At 35.6% G+C, this 17,969-nt stretch overlaps 2 protein-coding genes across 8 annotated transcripts in view; both read right to left on the bottom strand.

Annotated features, from left to right (window-relative positions):
- The window catches only part of usp40 (ubiquitin specific peptidase 40), a 32,484-nt gene extending 24,364 nt beyond the window's left edge, over positions 1-8,120 (bottom strand). The window contains exons 1-5 of the mRNA XM_087256711.1: positions 7,384-8,120; positions 6,365-6,432; positions 4,567-4,680; positions 2,807-2,971; positions 1,818-1,964 (exon numbers count right to left, since the gene is read on the bottom strand). Coding sequence (XP_087112837.1) covers positions 1,818-1,964; positions 2,807-2,971; positions 4,567-4,680; positions 6,365-6,432; positions 7,384-7,573 — 684 coding nt within the window. The 5' untranslated portion in view covers positions 7,574-8,120. The remainder of the gene's footprint in view (positions 1-1,817; positions 1,965-2,806; positions 2,972-4,566; positions 4,681-6,364; positions 6,433-7,383) is intronic.
- Positions 8,121-9,549: 1,429 nt separating this feature from the next.
- tspeara (thrombospondin-type laminin G domain and EAR repeats a) overlaps positions 9,550-17,969 on the bottom strand; it is a 34,303-nt gene continuing 25,883 nt past the window's right edge. For all 7 annotated transcript variants that reach the window (XM_087256569.1, XM_087256572.1, XM_087256566.1 and 4 more), the window contains 4 exons: positions 15,939-16,171; positions 11,629-11,807; positions 11,443-11,544; positions 9,550-10,162 (listed from right to left, as the gene is read on the bottom strand). In XM_087256569.1, coding sequence (XP_087112695.1) covers positions 10,009-10,162; positions 11,443-11,544; positions 11,629-11,807; positions 15,939-16,171 — 668 coding nt within the window. In that variant the 3' untranslated portion in view covers positions 9,550-10,008. The remainder of the gene's footprint in view (positions 10,163-11,442; positions 11,545-11,628; positions 11,808-15,938; positions 16,172-17,969) is intronic.

Raw genomic sequence — 17,969 nt, 5'->3', positions numbered from 1 at the left:
TTTAAATAAAAATAATGTTGCCTTAGTGAGCATCAAAGACTTACAGAGCTTAATGGGACAGACACACACACACACACACACACACACACACACACACACACACACACACACACACACACACACACACACACACACACACACACACACACACACACACACACACACACACACACACACACACACACACACACACACACACACACACACACACACACACACACACACACACACACACACACACACACACACACACACACACACACACACACACACACACACACACACACACACACACACACACACACACACACACACACACACACACACACACACACACACACACACACACACACACACACACACACACATCATCTACTCATCCTTCACTTACACAGAACTTATCTGAGTTTCTTCTGTTGAACACAAAAGATATTTTTTTTAAAGTTTCAAACCGGTAACCATCAACATCCATGATATATTTTTATACTATTGAGGTCAATGGTTACGATTTTTTTACCTACTATGGTTAGTCAATCTCTCTTCCGTTGAATGCAAAATAATAAATTATACATTTTGTTTTAACATTTTTACTTTAAAGATTTTATTTTGCCAGAAAACATTGCTAGAAAAGTGTCCCAGAATGGTACAATAATACAGAAAATAAGAGCAAGCTGTAAATATCATAAAATAATTCTTTCTTTTGACACTAATTTTGATCAAATCAAACACTGAAATTATTGTTTGTTAGTGTAATATTTTACACCACATTCATTTATGCCACAAAACCTGGACATTTTCAGGAATCGCTTTAATAAAACCAATAGCCTTGCGCGTCTAATGTGGCTACTTGATAGAAAGTGCTGGTCTGAGCGTGCAGTTGGGTCTCCGTACCTGCCGTTTCACCCAACCCAGCAGCAGGTGGCACTGTCTGAGAAAACGATAGGTCTGGAAGTGCAGGTCTGAGCTTGCTGGTCTATGTGTGCGGTTGGGTCTCTGGGCCTGCAGCTTCACCTTACTCATATCAATTCACTTCCATAGTAGAAAATAATACTATGGAAGTCAATAGTTACCTTTTTTTTTCTATGATGGTAAGTCAATATTTCTAACTTCCGTTAAATGCTAAATAATACATTTTGAAGAAAGCTGAAAACCGGTAACTATTGACATTCATAGTATTTTTTTTTCTACTATGGGAACCAATGGTTACAGGTTTTCAGCTTTCTTCGAAATTACTTTTTAATGGGTTAGACACACACAAAAATGAAAATTCTGTTTTAATTTACTCATCCTTCACTTGTACAAAACCTATTTGCATTTCTTCTGTTAAACATAAAAGAAATTTTTGAAAAATGTTGGAAACCGGTAACCATTGACATCCATAGTATTTTTTTCCTACTATGGAAGTCAATGGTTACCATTCTTTTCCTACTATGGCCAGTCAATGTTTCTTTCTTCTGTTGAACACAAATGAATTAATTCTGAAGAAGACTGAAAACGGGTAACCATTGACTTCCATAGTATTTTTTTCCAACTATGGAGATCAATGGTTACAGGTTTTCAGCGTTCTACAAAATAACTTATTTTGTGTTCAACAGAAGAAAGAAAAATCAAATGTTTAAAACAACATGAGGGAGAATAATAAATAAGAGTAAATTATCCTCACTGGGCTGAACTATCCCTTTAAGTCTTTGAATGGTGGTAAACCTCCAACTGCTGACTTGGGGGAGTTTGCACAATTCCTTATTGTATAAGGCCTTAGTGAACAGAACAAACAAGCCTAGAGATGAAAAGAGTTGGACTTTAGAGAGGCGACTGACCTTGGCGGCTCGAACCAGTTGACCACAACCACTGCAGCGGTAGAGGTTATTACCCTCAAACATCTCCTCTTCCACAAACATGTTCCACAGCGCCTCCTCAAGCCCACTTACTCCACTCACTGACACTGTCAGGTCCAGAAAGTCCTCCTGAAATAACAAACACATTAAAATATGATGCATTGTCATCATGGCAAAGATAATATTTATTAGAATGAGTTCTTAAAATTATTATGTTTAGAAATGACTTGGAATAAAAATCTTCTTTCCATTTAACAGAAATTTGGGGGGGAAATATAGAGGGGGCTAATATTTAAGGACGGCTAATAATTCTGACTTCAACTGTATATAGGCTTACAAAAAATAAATAATAATGGCTAATGTCAACAAGGGCATCACAGTGGCGCAGTGGGTAGCACAATCGCCTCACAGCAAGAAGGTTGCTGGTTAAAGCCTTGGCTGGGTCAGTTCTGTGTGGAGTTTGCATGTTCTCCCTGTGTTCACATAAGTTTCCTCCGGATGCTCCGGTTTCCTCCAAAGACATGCTGTATAGGTGAAATGGGTAAGCTTGGCCATAGTGTAAGTGTGTGAATGAGTTTGTATGGATGTTTCCCAGTGACGGGTTGAAGCTGTGCATCTGCGGTGTAAAAAATATGCTGGATAAGTTGGCAGTTAATTCCACTGATTAATAAAGGGACTAAGAAAAAAGAAAATCAATGATGTCAACAACTTGTAGTTGATATGTGTGTGGAAAAAGCCTTCTAATTATGGTTCAGATACAGATTTATATGTAGATCATTAAAATTCCATGATGAAAATGCGCAAGTATAAGACAGAGTGTCAAGATTTAGAATTTTAATATGTGGCCTTTCTCAACAACAACAAAAAATTATGAATATACACTTTTTTTTTGATACACAATTTTTGTGATGCTATTTTTAAAGTGTTTTTAAAATTGTATAGCTGAGATCAAAATACAGCTCTGTTCTGACCTGTCTCTCGCTAATATAGCTGCACTCCTTGCAGGTAATCTGGTTGACAAGCGTCCCGTGGTACAGCCGGTGTATGAGGCTGCTGCCCGAAGTGTCCACTAAAGAGCTCTCGAGAGCACTGAACAAGATCCGGTTCAGCTCCTGCACATCCTGCTGACCCATTTCCTAAACACAGAAAGATTTATTGGAATTTAAAGAGATAGTTCACCCAAAAATAAACAATTTACTAAACTCGTTACTTGTTTCGAACCTTTATGGGTTTCATTCTTCAGATGAACATTAAAAAAGGTAATTAGGTGGAAAATACATGAAACCTGTAACCACTGACAAATACTATGGAAGTCAATGGTTACAGGTTTTCAGCTTTTTTCGGTATACCTTATTTTTGTGTTCAACAGAAGAAAGACATTGAATAAACTACCCCTTTAAAGGTGATCACACTTGTACTTTAGTTCTATTGGATTGTTTGATCAAGACCAGAGAAAACAATTCTACATTTATTTACCCAAAATGGAGGGTAGAATGTTTTTATTATTATTATTTTATTTATTTATTTTTTTATTGCCATATTAGCACCTTATTTTACTTATTTTACTATTGCTTATTTTACGGTCAACACAAATAAAAAAAACATTAGATGATAAGAACAATATAATATTTCAATTAGAGATGATCTACAAACAAATATATAAATAGAAATAAATCAATTAAATTCACGAAAACTGTATATTAAATGATAAATATGAAAAGATAAATATAAATGGAGAGTAGAAGGTGAGAAAATTATTAAAGAATTTTATTTTGGGGTAAGCTATATTGTAAAACATTAGTACCAAAAATGTGGATTTACTCGCAGGAAATTAAATATTGAAAAAATATTAAATTACAATAAATTATTAATAAAACAGAAGTGATTAATTTTATTTCTTTTACAACATATGACTGAAGGGGCATGAAATCTATTTTTTTTTTTTTTGGGAAAACTACTTTTTTTTTTTCCTTTGTATAACCATGGTATTTGCAGTGATAATGTGGTCATATAAATGGAAATCATGGTTAATTTTTGATAAGTGTTTAAGTACAAGTGAAATCAAAACTAACCACCTCACATTGGCAGTTTTGTGGTTAACAATTCATCTGTGCATGTCATTAACAAATAAAAAAGTTTGCCCTTCTAATCTAAAATTAAAATCTGAAAATGCACTTCCTATTTGTTTTCAGTTAAATTGTCAGATAATGTGATTTTAAGTTATTGGGCGAGGTTAACATTAAACCACGCCCCTCCAACTATCAGTTTTGACAACAAACAGAAATGGTAAGCAGGAGGAGTCTGTTAGGTTGTAAATTAATAACTCCTTAAACCCATTTCCAGATCTTTCAGAATGAAATGCCCACTTAACATCCAATCAGCTCGCAGTAGAAAAACAAGCCACACCCACTGTTTTCTCATTTAATATTTCATTTCTCTAGGAACTGCATCACAATATAAAAAAAATGCAGCTTTTCAGTTCATGTGGGCTTTAAAAAGCTGTGTGTACAAATAGTGAGGGGTGAAAGAAAAAAAAAAAACATGTCAGGAAAATGAACAGTTGCTGCTTTGCCTTGAGCATGGTTATTCAGTTTGTCATTTAGGTGCTATTACCTACAGTGACCTTTGCAGCTTAACCCCAGATTATTACAGAGAGCAGCCTCTAAAATGATTTATATTTAGATGAAACGTATATTGCTAAATAAAAAGTAATTACAGATTATGAAAGTACCTCATTGTTCGTCCAGCCAAAACTGTCCGTCAGGTCTGTGGTGGAGGCAGTTTGTTCGTCCACCAGCAACAGGTGGGAAAACAGTCTCTGAAGCTCCAGAGGAATCACACGGACCTGCGATGACACAAAATGGGTCAAATCTATTCATTCGGGGTCCATTCTTTGTATGTGGATAACTCAATTAGCTGGATTTGGTTATTGACAATTTGACATGATCCAGGGTTGTTACGTTCTTTAAAACTCATCCAAGAATTGTTGTCATAGCAACAGTTCTGGTAGCTCAAACCTGCTAGGGAGCAGGCCTATTTTATATAAACAGGATTAGATCGAGTTATTTCAAACAAAGGTAATACTGAAAGTATGTACCAAATATTCTTATAGTAATAATTACATACACTTGGAAAGTGACAGTAAAATAGTATATATACACACACACACACACACACACACACACACACACATATATATATATATATATATATATATATATATATATATATGTGTATATATATATATATATATATATATATATATATATATTACGGGTGTCAAAATTAATTGTTTCTTAGGTGCACCGCGATGCAGACGCGGACAATTCGGTATCGATTCAGTAATAATCATAACCGGTTATAATGTACTGACGTCATTTATCTCCTATGCGCTCTGTCGTGAGGGAGGTGAGCGCCGGTATTTACAACACTCAGTCAACTCAGGGCCGGCCCGTGTCATAGGCACCATACGCAAATGCTAAGGGCGCTTTACATCCAGGGGGGCGCCAGAAATGAGCGCGCTTCAGTTGGTTTTGTTTTCGATTTTCCTGACACACATTCAGTTATAGATGGCATTAACTCAAAAACCTCTTACCCTAAAAAGATCTAAAGTGTGTTTTTCTACAGAAAGACAAAGCTGGTTATGTTTCACAGCTGTCTTTCTTTTTTTTCGCTCGACATTACGAGCACTGCTCCGTTTAAGCCCTCGCAGTCTGCGTTTACTTTAGCCGGCAGAGCTCGGGCTGAGAGGAGCTCTCAGTAAGGGACCGTCGGAAAAGTGCTTATTTTTTTCGTTTTTTTTTTTTTTCGTTTTTCTGCTCCGCTCAGTGCGAGCTCTCCCTGTTGCAAGGGCTTAAGTGTGTGTGTTTGTGTGTGTGCGCGTTTGTTTGTTTGATGCTGTCTATGTTTGTGAATGTGTTTGAATGAGAGACAGTGTGGTGCTGTGTGTCTGTGTGTTTATACAGACAGCATGTTATAGCCTCCCCCCTAAAATATAACACTGTATATGGAAAGCATCGTCAATGCACCGTAATGCACCGAGATATCGAATTGAACCGAATCGATGGCATGATAATCGTAACCGAACCGAACCGTGAGACCAGTATAGGTTCACACCTCTAATATATATATATATAGCTTCTGCACTCTGAAAAGCAAAGACAAAACAGTCATGGGGTGCTTCTCCCCAAGAGGTTCAAGGTGAATGTTTATTAATATAAACTTTTAGATAAAAACGCGTAACATTTTAAGTTACCAAACAGCTTTAGTACAATTTGTGTAATAATAAATAAATAATTTGAGGATCGATAGATCTGTCCTTTACAAAACATTTAGCGATCTTAGATCAATACATCCAGACATTTAATCTGATTCACAAACTTGTTTTAAGAACCAAATTAGCCAGACATCAGTTATCAAGATTAAAAGATCCAGGATCTGCCAAATCATCTTAGATCATTTAAGCGAGGTATGAAGAACGGACCCCTGCTCCATTAAACACTTCCATTTATAAATGTTTATACACACACCTTTGCCTCCGGTTTGTCCTTGTCAGCCAGACATCCTAATTCATCCGGTCCGAGATGGAACAATTCCTCTGTCAGAGATAAATGTATGTTACAGACATTACTTCACCCATCGGTAAAAATACTGTCAGTCCCCTTTGTTCAATTTCACTATACGAAAGTGTATGTGACAAATAAAGGCCTCATTTGATTTGGGCTATATATTGCACTTTTACTTGATTTGCTAGCATTGGTGTTTCAAAATTACCATTGCAAACTATTTGGAAAGGAAAAGACGGAAGATTTTTCACATTGGGGTAAAGCTAGTTTTATATTTGCACACTTGTTCATTTTTGACCAGTGACAATTTGTGACATGCTACATTGAATAATAGGTCTGAAATTGCTTGAAAGTATGACTTCAAAAGGCGAGGCAGTGGCGCAGTAGGTAGTGCTGTCGCCTCACAGCAAGAAGGTCGCTGGGTCGAACCTCGGCTCAGTTGGCATTTCTGTGTGGACTTTGCATGTTCTCCCTGCCTTCGCGTGGGTTTCCTCCGGGTGCTCCGGTTTCCCCCACAGTCCAAAGACATGCGGTACAGGTGAATTTGGTAGGCTAAATTGTCCGTAGTGTATGAGTGAGTGTGTGTGTGTGTGTGTGAATGACTGGAAGGGCATCTGCTGCCGAAAAATGTGCTTTATAAGTTGGCGGTTCATTCCGTTGTGGCGACCCTGGATTAATAAAGGGACTAAGCCGACAAGAAAATGAATGAATGAATATGACTTCAAAACAACATAAGCACTATTTAATTGACTGTAAACAATGTTGTACTTTAATAGTCATTGGTTGCTAATATGAATTCTCTATTAGAATTTCCTAAAAAACTTCTCTGAAATTATATTTGGAAGGCGAAAGTCCAAACATGCGAATATAAAACCAACTTTACCTCAATATTCTTCACGAGTAAAATGATTAAATAATGACAGAATGTAAAATGTGGGGTGAAGACTCTCTTAAACAGCATTGAAACATCTACTGAGTTTTACCCCTGAACTCGGGTGTGAAGAGCAGCGTCTGGATGAGTGAGTTGAGGTAACAGGTGCCGCCCTGATTCTTGATCCCGCAGAGTTTGATTTTCCCTCTCGGTGGAGGAGGCTCGCACTCTCTTCCCTTCACACCTGAACCAGGTGCAGAGGAAAAACCATCCCCGTCCTCTTCAAAAAGATCTCCAAACATGACCGCAGCTGTTTCGTAAAGCTCAGGATTGGCAAATCTCCTGTTTTCTGGTCTGAACCGAGTTTCGATTACTGCGAAAGGAAAGCGTTTCACCTCTTGCTATCTCATCTTGGTCTTCCCCAGCTCTCGATTAACGATCAATGGGCTCACTCTTGCATATGACGACTTCACAGGAATAAACATCGCTTTTTGAAAACAACCGATGAACTAGATGCTCCTTTTTGCTCCGTTTAAGCTTCGTGAGGTTCCTCCAAATAAATCACAGGTGTCGTGAATAAATCTCAGTCCTTAAAGCGGAAAACAGAAATCTGAGAGGAGATGCAGTGCTTCCATGTTTCACCATTGAGGTTTAAAACAACAGCTTTATTTTCGTTGACAGCCGCGGTATTGGTGTCGTTGTATTAGACCGTCAACGTATGTATTAGGCAATATTTTATACGCGAATCTCTCGTTCGAAAAAATCAATTTCTTTGATTTCAAATAATGAAAACTGAAATCTGAGTAGAAAACCATTTGTGTTTTTAGGACGCAGCCATGTTTGCTTGATGACATGTCCGGTCGCAATGCATTGTGGTATTAGTAGTTTGTTATTACGACCGTCCTCATTTTCCCGTATTTGTTCTTTCTTGGGTCAAAGGGTTTTGGAGTTTTAAGATTAGATATGTAAAATAAATCCATGTGGTTAACACAGACTGTTCAGTCGTAATTTTATAGACCAAATTTGGTTTTATTATTGTAAAATATTAAAAGTCGGTTACCATTTGAATAACCAGGTACAAGTAGCCTATCAAAAGCAAAACCTGTTTACTGTAGTTAAATGAATTTGATTAAATTTATTAACTATAAATAACATGTTGTTAAACCAAAGGTAATATGGAAATATATATATATATATATATATATATATATATATATATATATATATATATATATATATATATATATAGGTAATATGGAAATATATAGGCTATATACCTGGTCACCAATTACCATAGACCTTTTTTTTAACTTGATATACAATTTCCTGAAAGTTTTTGGATGCTTTCCATTAGTGATATTTGGAAATGTTTGAAAATGTGGACTCTGAGGGTTAAAAAACACCTATTTTTTTGTCCAAATTTAGTAGGCCTAGTTACAGTATTAGCTACTAATCAAAATTAAGTTTGGACATATTTACAGAAAACAAATGACCAAATATTTTAATGGAACATAATCTTTACTTCTTATTCTAAAGATTATTGGAATAAAAGAAAATCCATACAATTCTAGGTCTTTTACCAGTGGAGTTAAAAACTACAATTCCCATAATTCCACGCTCCTCAGCGTCATCAAGCTACGCTTTTGTTTTTGTTTAGAATGTGCGCCCTCTAGTGGTAAAAAGTTGTTATTATTAGCCATTCTTGTGGTTACTTTGCAAAATACACAAATTTAAATATACAATCTAAAAATATGTCACAATGCAAAAATGTGTTGATATTTCAGGAAGATGTTTCTTTAAATAAATTGGTGTAGCCTATATCTGTTATGTGCTACAACTGTGGAGAAAATACATCAGCATTGCTTTGTTGCATGTAAACATTTATGTTTAGTTTTTAAACAAAACCTGCCCTTAATGAGACTTAACGAGAAGATTTAGTTCACAAACAGTAACAATAATCACAATATTGATATTAATTGACAATAATAAATCCTAAAATTTGGCATTATTAACTTACATTTCAAGCTATCGGCTGTAGGCACTAATTCAGAGGATCTCCTGTTTTTTTTATTTATTTTTTTTTAATCATTTTTATTAATTTCAGGGAATTGTTTATGAAATACACCTGAGTAAAAAAACACTTTCATTTTCCGAATTTAGCTAAGTTTTTTAAAATTGTGCTTAAGTAATGAAGTAAAAAATAATGATTAACTGTCCACAATCAAACAAATCTGTCCCTCCACCATTCAAAACATGTAATGTAAAACACAATCATGTATTGACAAAGTAAAATCGATTTATTGTAGTGCAAAGAACAAGAGGTAATATACAAATATTATACATATAAATAACATTATTACTTTATTTTACATATTTGGTTTAATCTGTAATTAATAAACATTGTATGGCGCTTTCTCCATAAAGGTTTTTACTCTATTCCTGGTCGTTGTAAATTAAAGTTGCACAGAGCCTAGATGTTGCTGGACATCTAATGTTCAAAGATATTCATTGAAACCGAGATTCACAAAGTTTCCACTGAATATTTTTACGTAGATTGAGGTAGTTTTTAGAAAGTATATCAAACTCCAGATTCTGCCAGTTTGATTGACTTCGATGTGATTAAAAAGAGTTGGTCAAATTGTCGGTGGTTCAAAGGAGTCTAGAGTCAATGAATCAGTTCTGTTAACCTCTCTGGTTTATGATGGGAACATGCAAAAGCTGAACAATGTTTGTGTCCTCAGTGGATCCTGAGCTTGAAGACTTTGGAAAGAGGAGCTTTGGCGCTAGAGTACATCAGATATGAACCTTCCGCGGAGGTGAAGAACTCCCAGTCGCTGCATCCGATGGTTGGTAACCGATGAACAGGGACAAAACCCTCATAGCCCTGCCATCTGTAGTTCAAAACAACAAGAATCAAAATCTTCACTTTCACTGGGACGCCAACCTGATTTCACCAAGTAGGACATGTTCCTGTATTAACATCTATGTTGATCCTGAAACATCCTTTCAATCAGCCAATCAGAATTAAGGGATGTTTACTGTTTATATTAAGTCAAAAAAGGGGACTTTGGTTAAGTTTAAGCTTACGGTTAGGTTTATGCACTTCTACTAGAGTGTTAATTAACTATTATTCCCCTCTGATTTTGGGAGTAATTTACAGTTATGGTTGGTTTTAGGGGTCGGGAATAGGTATGGATTACATTTTCCAACAAAAATGATGTTCCAGGAATAACATAGATGCTAATCCAGGATCGCATCGAACTTTGAAAAATCATGACGTGCTTCTGTGTGATTTTCTTTACAGTTTACACTGCTGTATTAATAATCTTGACACAAATCTTAAAGCATTTTAAAAACTATTGAACTACTGGATATTTGACTATTGGAACTACTGGAAACATTCACTGAATTATTGTTAAACTGCTGTAAAATGCCTCAGATAAATATTTTATTTATGTTTTTTTTGTATAAATCAGTTAATCCAGTCTGATCTCATGAGAAAACTTAAGTATTTTGCGTTTTGCCAGTTTAGTGGCTAATTCGTACGTATTCGTATAAGTTCAGTCGTACGAAATTGTATGATTTTAAAAAGGAGGCGTGGCACCTAACCCCCACCCCTAAACCCAACCGTCATTGGGGGATGAGCAAATCGTACTAAATTGTACGAATTAGATCGTACGAAATCACACGAATTAGCCACTAAATCAAAAAGTTACGAATTGCTGTGAGATTGTGTTGGTTAATCAACCTCAGTCCTGATCAAAACTACTAAATTGTTTAGAAAATTACAGGATTTTAACTCTTTAATTGCCAAATTCATAAATGATGTCACTGATTTGATGAAGAAACATACAAAGTGACGTATTTTTAATATAAAAAGTGTATTTGTTATGTTTTCATCCCGAACATAACAAAAGGGAAGTAAATTTGTCCAGAGTGTATTGTTTAGTTTTTAAAAAATTCAAAGCATTTTCTCAAAATATGTGTGCAAATAAGATTTGTCACCAAAAATCATTTTGCTAGCTGAAACACAGAAAAAGATTTACAAACAATTGAGGTAGAATAAATAGAGTAAATAAACCTTTAATATATGGCCTAATGTAATGTTTTGGCTAATCGTTGTAGGCAATGCAGAACAATGAAATCGTGACATGTATTTTTCAGTAATTACCTGTATATGACACTGTTCAAAGAGTAAGACGATCCATCATACGAGTTGGCTACGACTAAGAAATGTTCGTCTCCAACAGTAAAGAATTCCCAGTCCACCGCACTGCCAAATCAAAGGAAATCAAGTCAAAGCATCTGACTTATGATCGTCTCCCAACCCCAAAAGCACATTTGATTCAGGCTTTACCTGTATGTTACAATGTCTTGGAACTTGAGGAACATCTTGGTTGTCATATCAAGTTCATATATAGTTGAGTTGATGGTGTAGAGGCTCGGTCCTTTCTCGCACAGCATATGACCATTGGCAACTGCTAGGAAAACTCGGTTTCCGATCTGAAACATTTCCCAGTCTGTAGCTCCGAATGTCTGAAATTAACAGACATACATTGACATAAATAGATTAATTGGTGTGGTTTTCTAAAGCACTTATTCCACCATGGTTTTTATTGTTGTCCCTCAAATAAGTTTTAAAAAAGGTATGTGTAATCAAGAGGATTGTAACCTTTAAAATGAACGTATTTGTTTCTAGGGCTGGTCAATATGCCAAAAATCCAAGTTCATGATATAAATATTATCTATTAATCTATTAATATGATATGATATATAACTCATCTCGTATCCTGATAACAGTATTTATCATGATAGTACATTTTCTGTAAATTCAATCAATTAATAGTTTATATACATATTCTGTTATTCACCTTTCTGTTTGCATCCCCGTAATGGCGTGTAATATTGCGCTCATAAATATGGTGAAAGACTTTTACCATAAACAATGTATTTTTGACACCATGAAAAAGCTACAGTGCATAGTATGTAATTAGAGACTGTTTATTTTGTCTGTATATTATATATCATCATATTGTACAGTCCCAATCTCAGATGCAGAAAAACTAATTTATGGTTTTATGACTTCTAGGCCGGATTACTGTAATGGTCTGTTCGCCGGTTGCCCATCCTCTATTAATAAACTTCAGTTATTGCAAAATGCAGCTGCCAGAGTTCTTACCAGGTAAAAAAAAAAGACTATATCACCCAATTTTATCATCCTGACACTGGCTGCCTGTTAAGTTCCGTATTGATTATTAAATATTGCTTCTTACCTATAAAGCTTAAAAACAATCTAGCTCCTGTTTATCTAGCCAACCTTCTGTCTTGCAATCCAACCCGCTCTTTAAGATCTGAAAACTCTGATAGTCTGGTATGCAGAATAGCAAAGTCTACTATAGGAGGTTGAGCCTTCTAATATATGGCTCCTGAACTCTGGAAAAGTCTTCCTGATATTGTCCAAGGCATCGACACACTCTCTCGGTTCAAAACAAGATTAAAGACCCTTTCTTTTTAGTATAGTATACACTCAATGCATCACATAACTGTATGATGCATGAGTGTGCTCCTTGCAAGTGAGTGGGCTTGACAAACCACCTGTTGGACCCACTCTTCCTGTCCTAATATGCCCGACATTTTGTTAGAAATGCTATGTTTCAGTATGTTTGTTTCTATGTTTGTTTATAGAACTCCTTTTTAGCACTTCATTTGCGAATTGACAGAAAGCGAAGCCAATGTTTTTTCTTTGCTCTCTATTTCCACCTGGTAATGCCCATCTCGAGGGCTGTAGAGATTGTGCAGCACCACTGATGGAATCCAAGACCTGTGAAGGGATGCTGTCAACCATCGAGAACACATACACTTAATACACAAATACACTTTATTAAACATGTACGCGTAGACGTAAAAACTGCAGGTTTTTAACTATGTTAATATAATAACTTATATTGATTGTAATTTACAACTTAATTAGACGGTAATGGAATAATGTGGATCTTTTGTAAAGCTGCTATGAAACAATATTGTAGAAAGCGATATACAAATAAACTTTAATTGAATTCAATTGAACTAATTGTTTTCATGCTAGGCTATAGGACATTTTTGGGAAACAGTCCTGCTGAATTGACACTGACCGCATCAATAACTACACAAGAGTCATATCGTATCACTGAGTATGACTTTGATTAGATGTTAGATGTTGGATTTAATTATAGTGAAACATCATCTAAACGCTTCATATTAACAAAAAAACTCTTCTTGTTCTTTTTTCCCCCCCAGTAAAACACATCTGCACACTGGGGAATTCCCATCTGAAACAGCTGACAACTTCACAAGAGGTGAGGCTGGCTTGTTAAGTATGTTGACAGACTTTGGACCAGTGATTTAGAGGCAATATATTTTAAAAGGCAATATATTACATAGATAGTTTAATGCTTTTAAAGATTGAAATGAAAACATCTATAACTTTCGACTTCCTATCCTTAAGTTTGGTTAATTTGCATATTATATACAGCATATATACACATATACATACAGTAAAACATTCTATTTAACCAAACTTTAAGAGGTTACGCTCAAGATATTCTTTCATTATCACCCCCAAATTTACAGTTGAAGTCAAAATTATTAGCCCTCCTGTTTATTTCTCCCCAATTTCTGTTTAACGGAAAGAAGATTTTTTTCAGCACATTTCTAAACATAATATTTTTAACAACTCATTTCTAATAACTGATGTATATTATGTTTGCCATATTGACAGTAAATAATATTTTACTAGATATTTTTCAAGGACACTTCTATACAGCTCAAAGTGGCATTTCAAGGCTTAACTGGGTTAATTTAGTTAACTAGGCAGGTTAGGGTAATTATGCAAGTTATTGTATAACGATGGTTTGTTCTGTAGACTAATAGTAAGTAGGCTAATAATTTTGTCCTTAAAATGGTGTTTAAAAAATTAAAAACTGCTTTTATTCTAGCCAAAACAAAACAAATAGAACTTTCTCCAGAAGAAAAAAAAACATTATCAGACATACTGTAAAAATTTCCTTGCTCTATTAAACATCATTTGGAAAATATTTTAAAAAGAAAAGAAAAATTCAAAGGGGGGCTAATAATTCTGACTTCAACTGTATGTCCTCTTCTAAACACAAAATTACTTTTCCAAGCTGCTATTTGTATCCTAATAAAGTGAATGGTCAATTGTATTATCAGGCTCCAATTTATTAAATATAAACATAATTTGTGTATAATACTTTGATTCGTTTTTCAAAGAGGGCAGAGAAAAAATAAAGTACGTAGTAATAGTAAAGGAAGTTACAAAAATAAACTATTCCATTTCAGTTAAGTGTAATAAAGTACTAGTATATACTTTGAATGTAATGTAACATATGAACAGACATTATTTTCTATATTTAAAGAATTTTTTCCCTTTGATTAACTATAAAAGTTTTTAAAAATATTATACGTTAAGTAAAGTCAATTTGCTGTGATGAATGAAGATGAAAACCATAAATCTCTTGAGTACCAGTTCAGGGTGTTTTACGACAGTTAAAGCTTGGCTTTACCCTATACTTAACCACTCCAGCAATACTACAGATGCCTAAAGGTAATTTTTTGTGAGAACAGATGTCAGTTAAATGTAAAATAACATACTGTAACTGGGAAACACCAACATGAGTCCCTTATTCACCTTTTTTCACGTGTTTCATGATTTCCTAATTTATTTACTTGTAATATATTACTTAATGCGCTACTAGTTTTTCCATTAAAAATAAAAAATTCAGAGAAGATCAAAATAAAATAACAACCAACAATTTTCTTAAATTTAGAAAGTTAACCTAACAGAAGAGAGCATTTTTATTTATCAACCCCCAACCCTCCAGCAGTGGCTGCTCCGAGTGTTTACTGCTATGTGCATGCACTTGGATGGGTTAAATGCAAAACACAAATTCAGAGTGTGGGTCACTATAGCTGGCCAAATGTCACAACTTTTCCTTTTTATTCCTTTCTTTTCTTTTCCTTTCCGTTCCTTTCCTCAACATCTCACATCAGCCACTCGCCAGGACCACATGCACCACAATTATTTGCAACTCACACCTGATTCACATTAACTGGATTCTGATTACACAAGCACCTCAGTCATTGTGAAGTTGAAGTCTTGGTAATGTTAAGTGCATTCTGAGCATTTTTCCATGTCCTTGTATGTGCTTTTGATCTGGGACTGTTTCTTGTTTTTGATTGTTTGCTTGACGTTGTTTGCTCCTGTTTTGACCCCTGCCTGTCTGACCATCCCGCTTAATAATAAAGCAACATTGTAGAAACTCCACCTCTGTTGTACTCTCATACATTACAATATATGTGCTTATCTGTCTCTTTGCTGAACTGGACTGTTTGATGCCATCTTGCGACTGAATAATGATAATATTTTAAATAAGTTGTTTAATGTAGGCTGCACTTAGCTGTATATGTAAAAAAAAATCTTTCAGCAAGCTTTACATTTAATGAAAGAGTTAGAAAATGAATACTGCCCAGATCTATGTTTTGTGTCGAACAGTTTGATATTGTGGCAAGTAGCCATGTAATAAGCAGGGTAATGTTCATCCAGTCAGATGTTTTCACAGAATAAAGCATTTCAGTCTTAAATAAAATATTTATGGTTGCTAATCTTACCCTTATAGTCTGAAAGACTTGAAAGGCTCCACCAAGCCAGATATAGATGGATGAATCGGTTTGGGTAGAGGTGCCGTCAAAAGCATTGGCCACTGCTAGGAAGTGATAGGGCCCTACGGTGAAAAACTCCCAGTCATAAGCACCTGATGTCAAGATGGTCTGGTTCACCTCAAACGTCTTGGTTCCTGGATTCCACTTATAAACAACACTTTCAATGTTGTGATTGCCGTTCTCTAAAAGGGAAGAGAGGAATGTAATGCAATCGAGTCTTGAGGTCAAAAGTCTAAAGGCTAAAGGCTCTGAATATAGCTTTAGTAAACATGAAAAAGTGTCAGTGTATGGCAAAAAGTTGTCAAATTTAATCTAAAAAAAACAATCCATGCTCTTTGGAGATACGTTTACTGTGCTACATATTTGAGAACCATACCCTGAGCTACGTATGCTGGCAGTTTTTGTTTTACTTGGTTTCTGGAACCGTCCTTCGCCAGACCCAAAACCCAGTCCGATCTGCTCAGCGAAATAGTGCAAAGTGGTTAGCGGTGTAGCGTGAGAAGGAACAAGTTGTCAGCTGCGTCATACCACCCCAAAGCATTCCTTGTACACACAAACTGCAGGCATACATAGCCCAGGGCACATATTTCTCAGTTCTCAGATATGTAGCCCTGGGCACATACACCCAATGAGCATGTGTTGCAAAAAACTATTTTTATGCCACTATAGTAATTTTATCCATTACTTACTAGTGCTCATTCATTAAATACTTGTTCTTATTCATAAGATACTAGTACCTAATAATAGTCATAAACAATAGTAATTATTCATAAGATACTCATTATTACATGATTGTTAAAAACTAGTTTTTTTTCCTCATTAGATACTAGTTATAATTTCAATAGTAACTAGTAGCTATTTTATTGTCACTAGTATTGACAATATAATTTTTAGCATCAGTAGCTAAAGAAAAAGCACTAATAGCTAAAGAAGAAAAGCTGATTTATACTTCAGCGTCAAACGCCGGCGTATGCTACGGTAACTACACATCGCAACAACGCGTGATTGCTGTGATTGGTCAGCTTTGTAGCGCTGACGAGTATGGGCGGGACCGAGAGCCGCGCGAGCTGGGCGCGAGCCTAATGGAGCGATTGTTTACAAGTGTGGAGTCCCGTGAAGGAGCTCCGGATGGAAAAAATTTTTGTTTACCTTTTTTTAAAATTTTGTGTTTACCTCATAGTTAAAGCTGTTGCATGTCCGCCGGTTCCTGCCTCAAAATGAGCGAGTTTGAGCTTCTTGTACATGTAGGAAGTGTGCAGGAAAAGCAAAACAGCAGCGAAAAAACTCGACACAGAGGAACATTTACACCTCACTGCCAACTAGCGTTTCGGAAGTATTAATGCAGACCAACAGAGACAGCGCGCAAAAGTATAAATGCACAGCTACGTGCGTTGCATGCGCCGTGGGTTACGCCGGTCACTTGACGCAGAAGTATAAACCAGACTGAAGGGCTATGCCTTAACGCCGTAGCATACGCATGCGTTTGACGCAGAAGTATAAATCAGCCTTAAGTACTACTAAAATTGAACATAAACTAATAAAATACAAAGTACTCTGTATCTTTAAAAAAAATGTTAAAACAGCTTGCCATATCAGCACTATTTTTAATTTCTTGTATTCAACAATTACCATCTACTAAACACCACCAGTAGCTCCACATTTATCAGCTATTATGTATTGAAGAAATGCCAAACCAAAGCAAGCATTTTCTGAATCAACTTCAAGCAAACCTTACTTACCACATCTATTTTGTAATAAGCTGTGTCCCACTGAAGGCTTTCCCAATTCAAAGGCCCTTTCAAATGTCAACATCATTTAATTTCAAAAAGAATAAGCCAGGGTTTATTGTGCTCCAGTGACAAGGCAATATTTTATAAGAGAAAATGCTGAATTAATCTCTTACATATTTGCTTACTTGGATATCTAATGATGTAACATAAAACACTTTAAAGTATGACTTAGAACTCACTACGGAATAAA

The sequence above is a fragment of the Danio rerio genome, chromosome 6 (assembly GCF_052040795.2).
Source record: "Danio rerio strain M-AB ecotype USA chromosome 6, GRCz13ab, whole genome shotgun sequence".
Taxonomy (NCBI): Eukaryota; Metazoa; Chordata; class Actinopteri; order Cypriniformes; family Danionidae; genus Danio; species Danio rerio.
The sequence above is the reverse complement of the archived record's forward strand: the minus strand, read 5'-3'. Positions and strand labels throughout refer to the sequence as shown.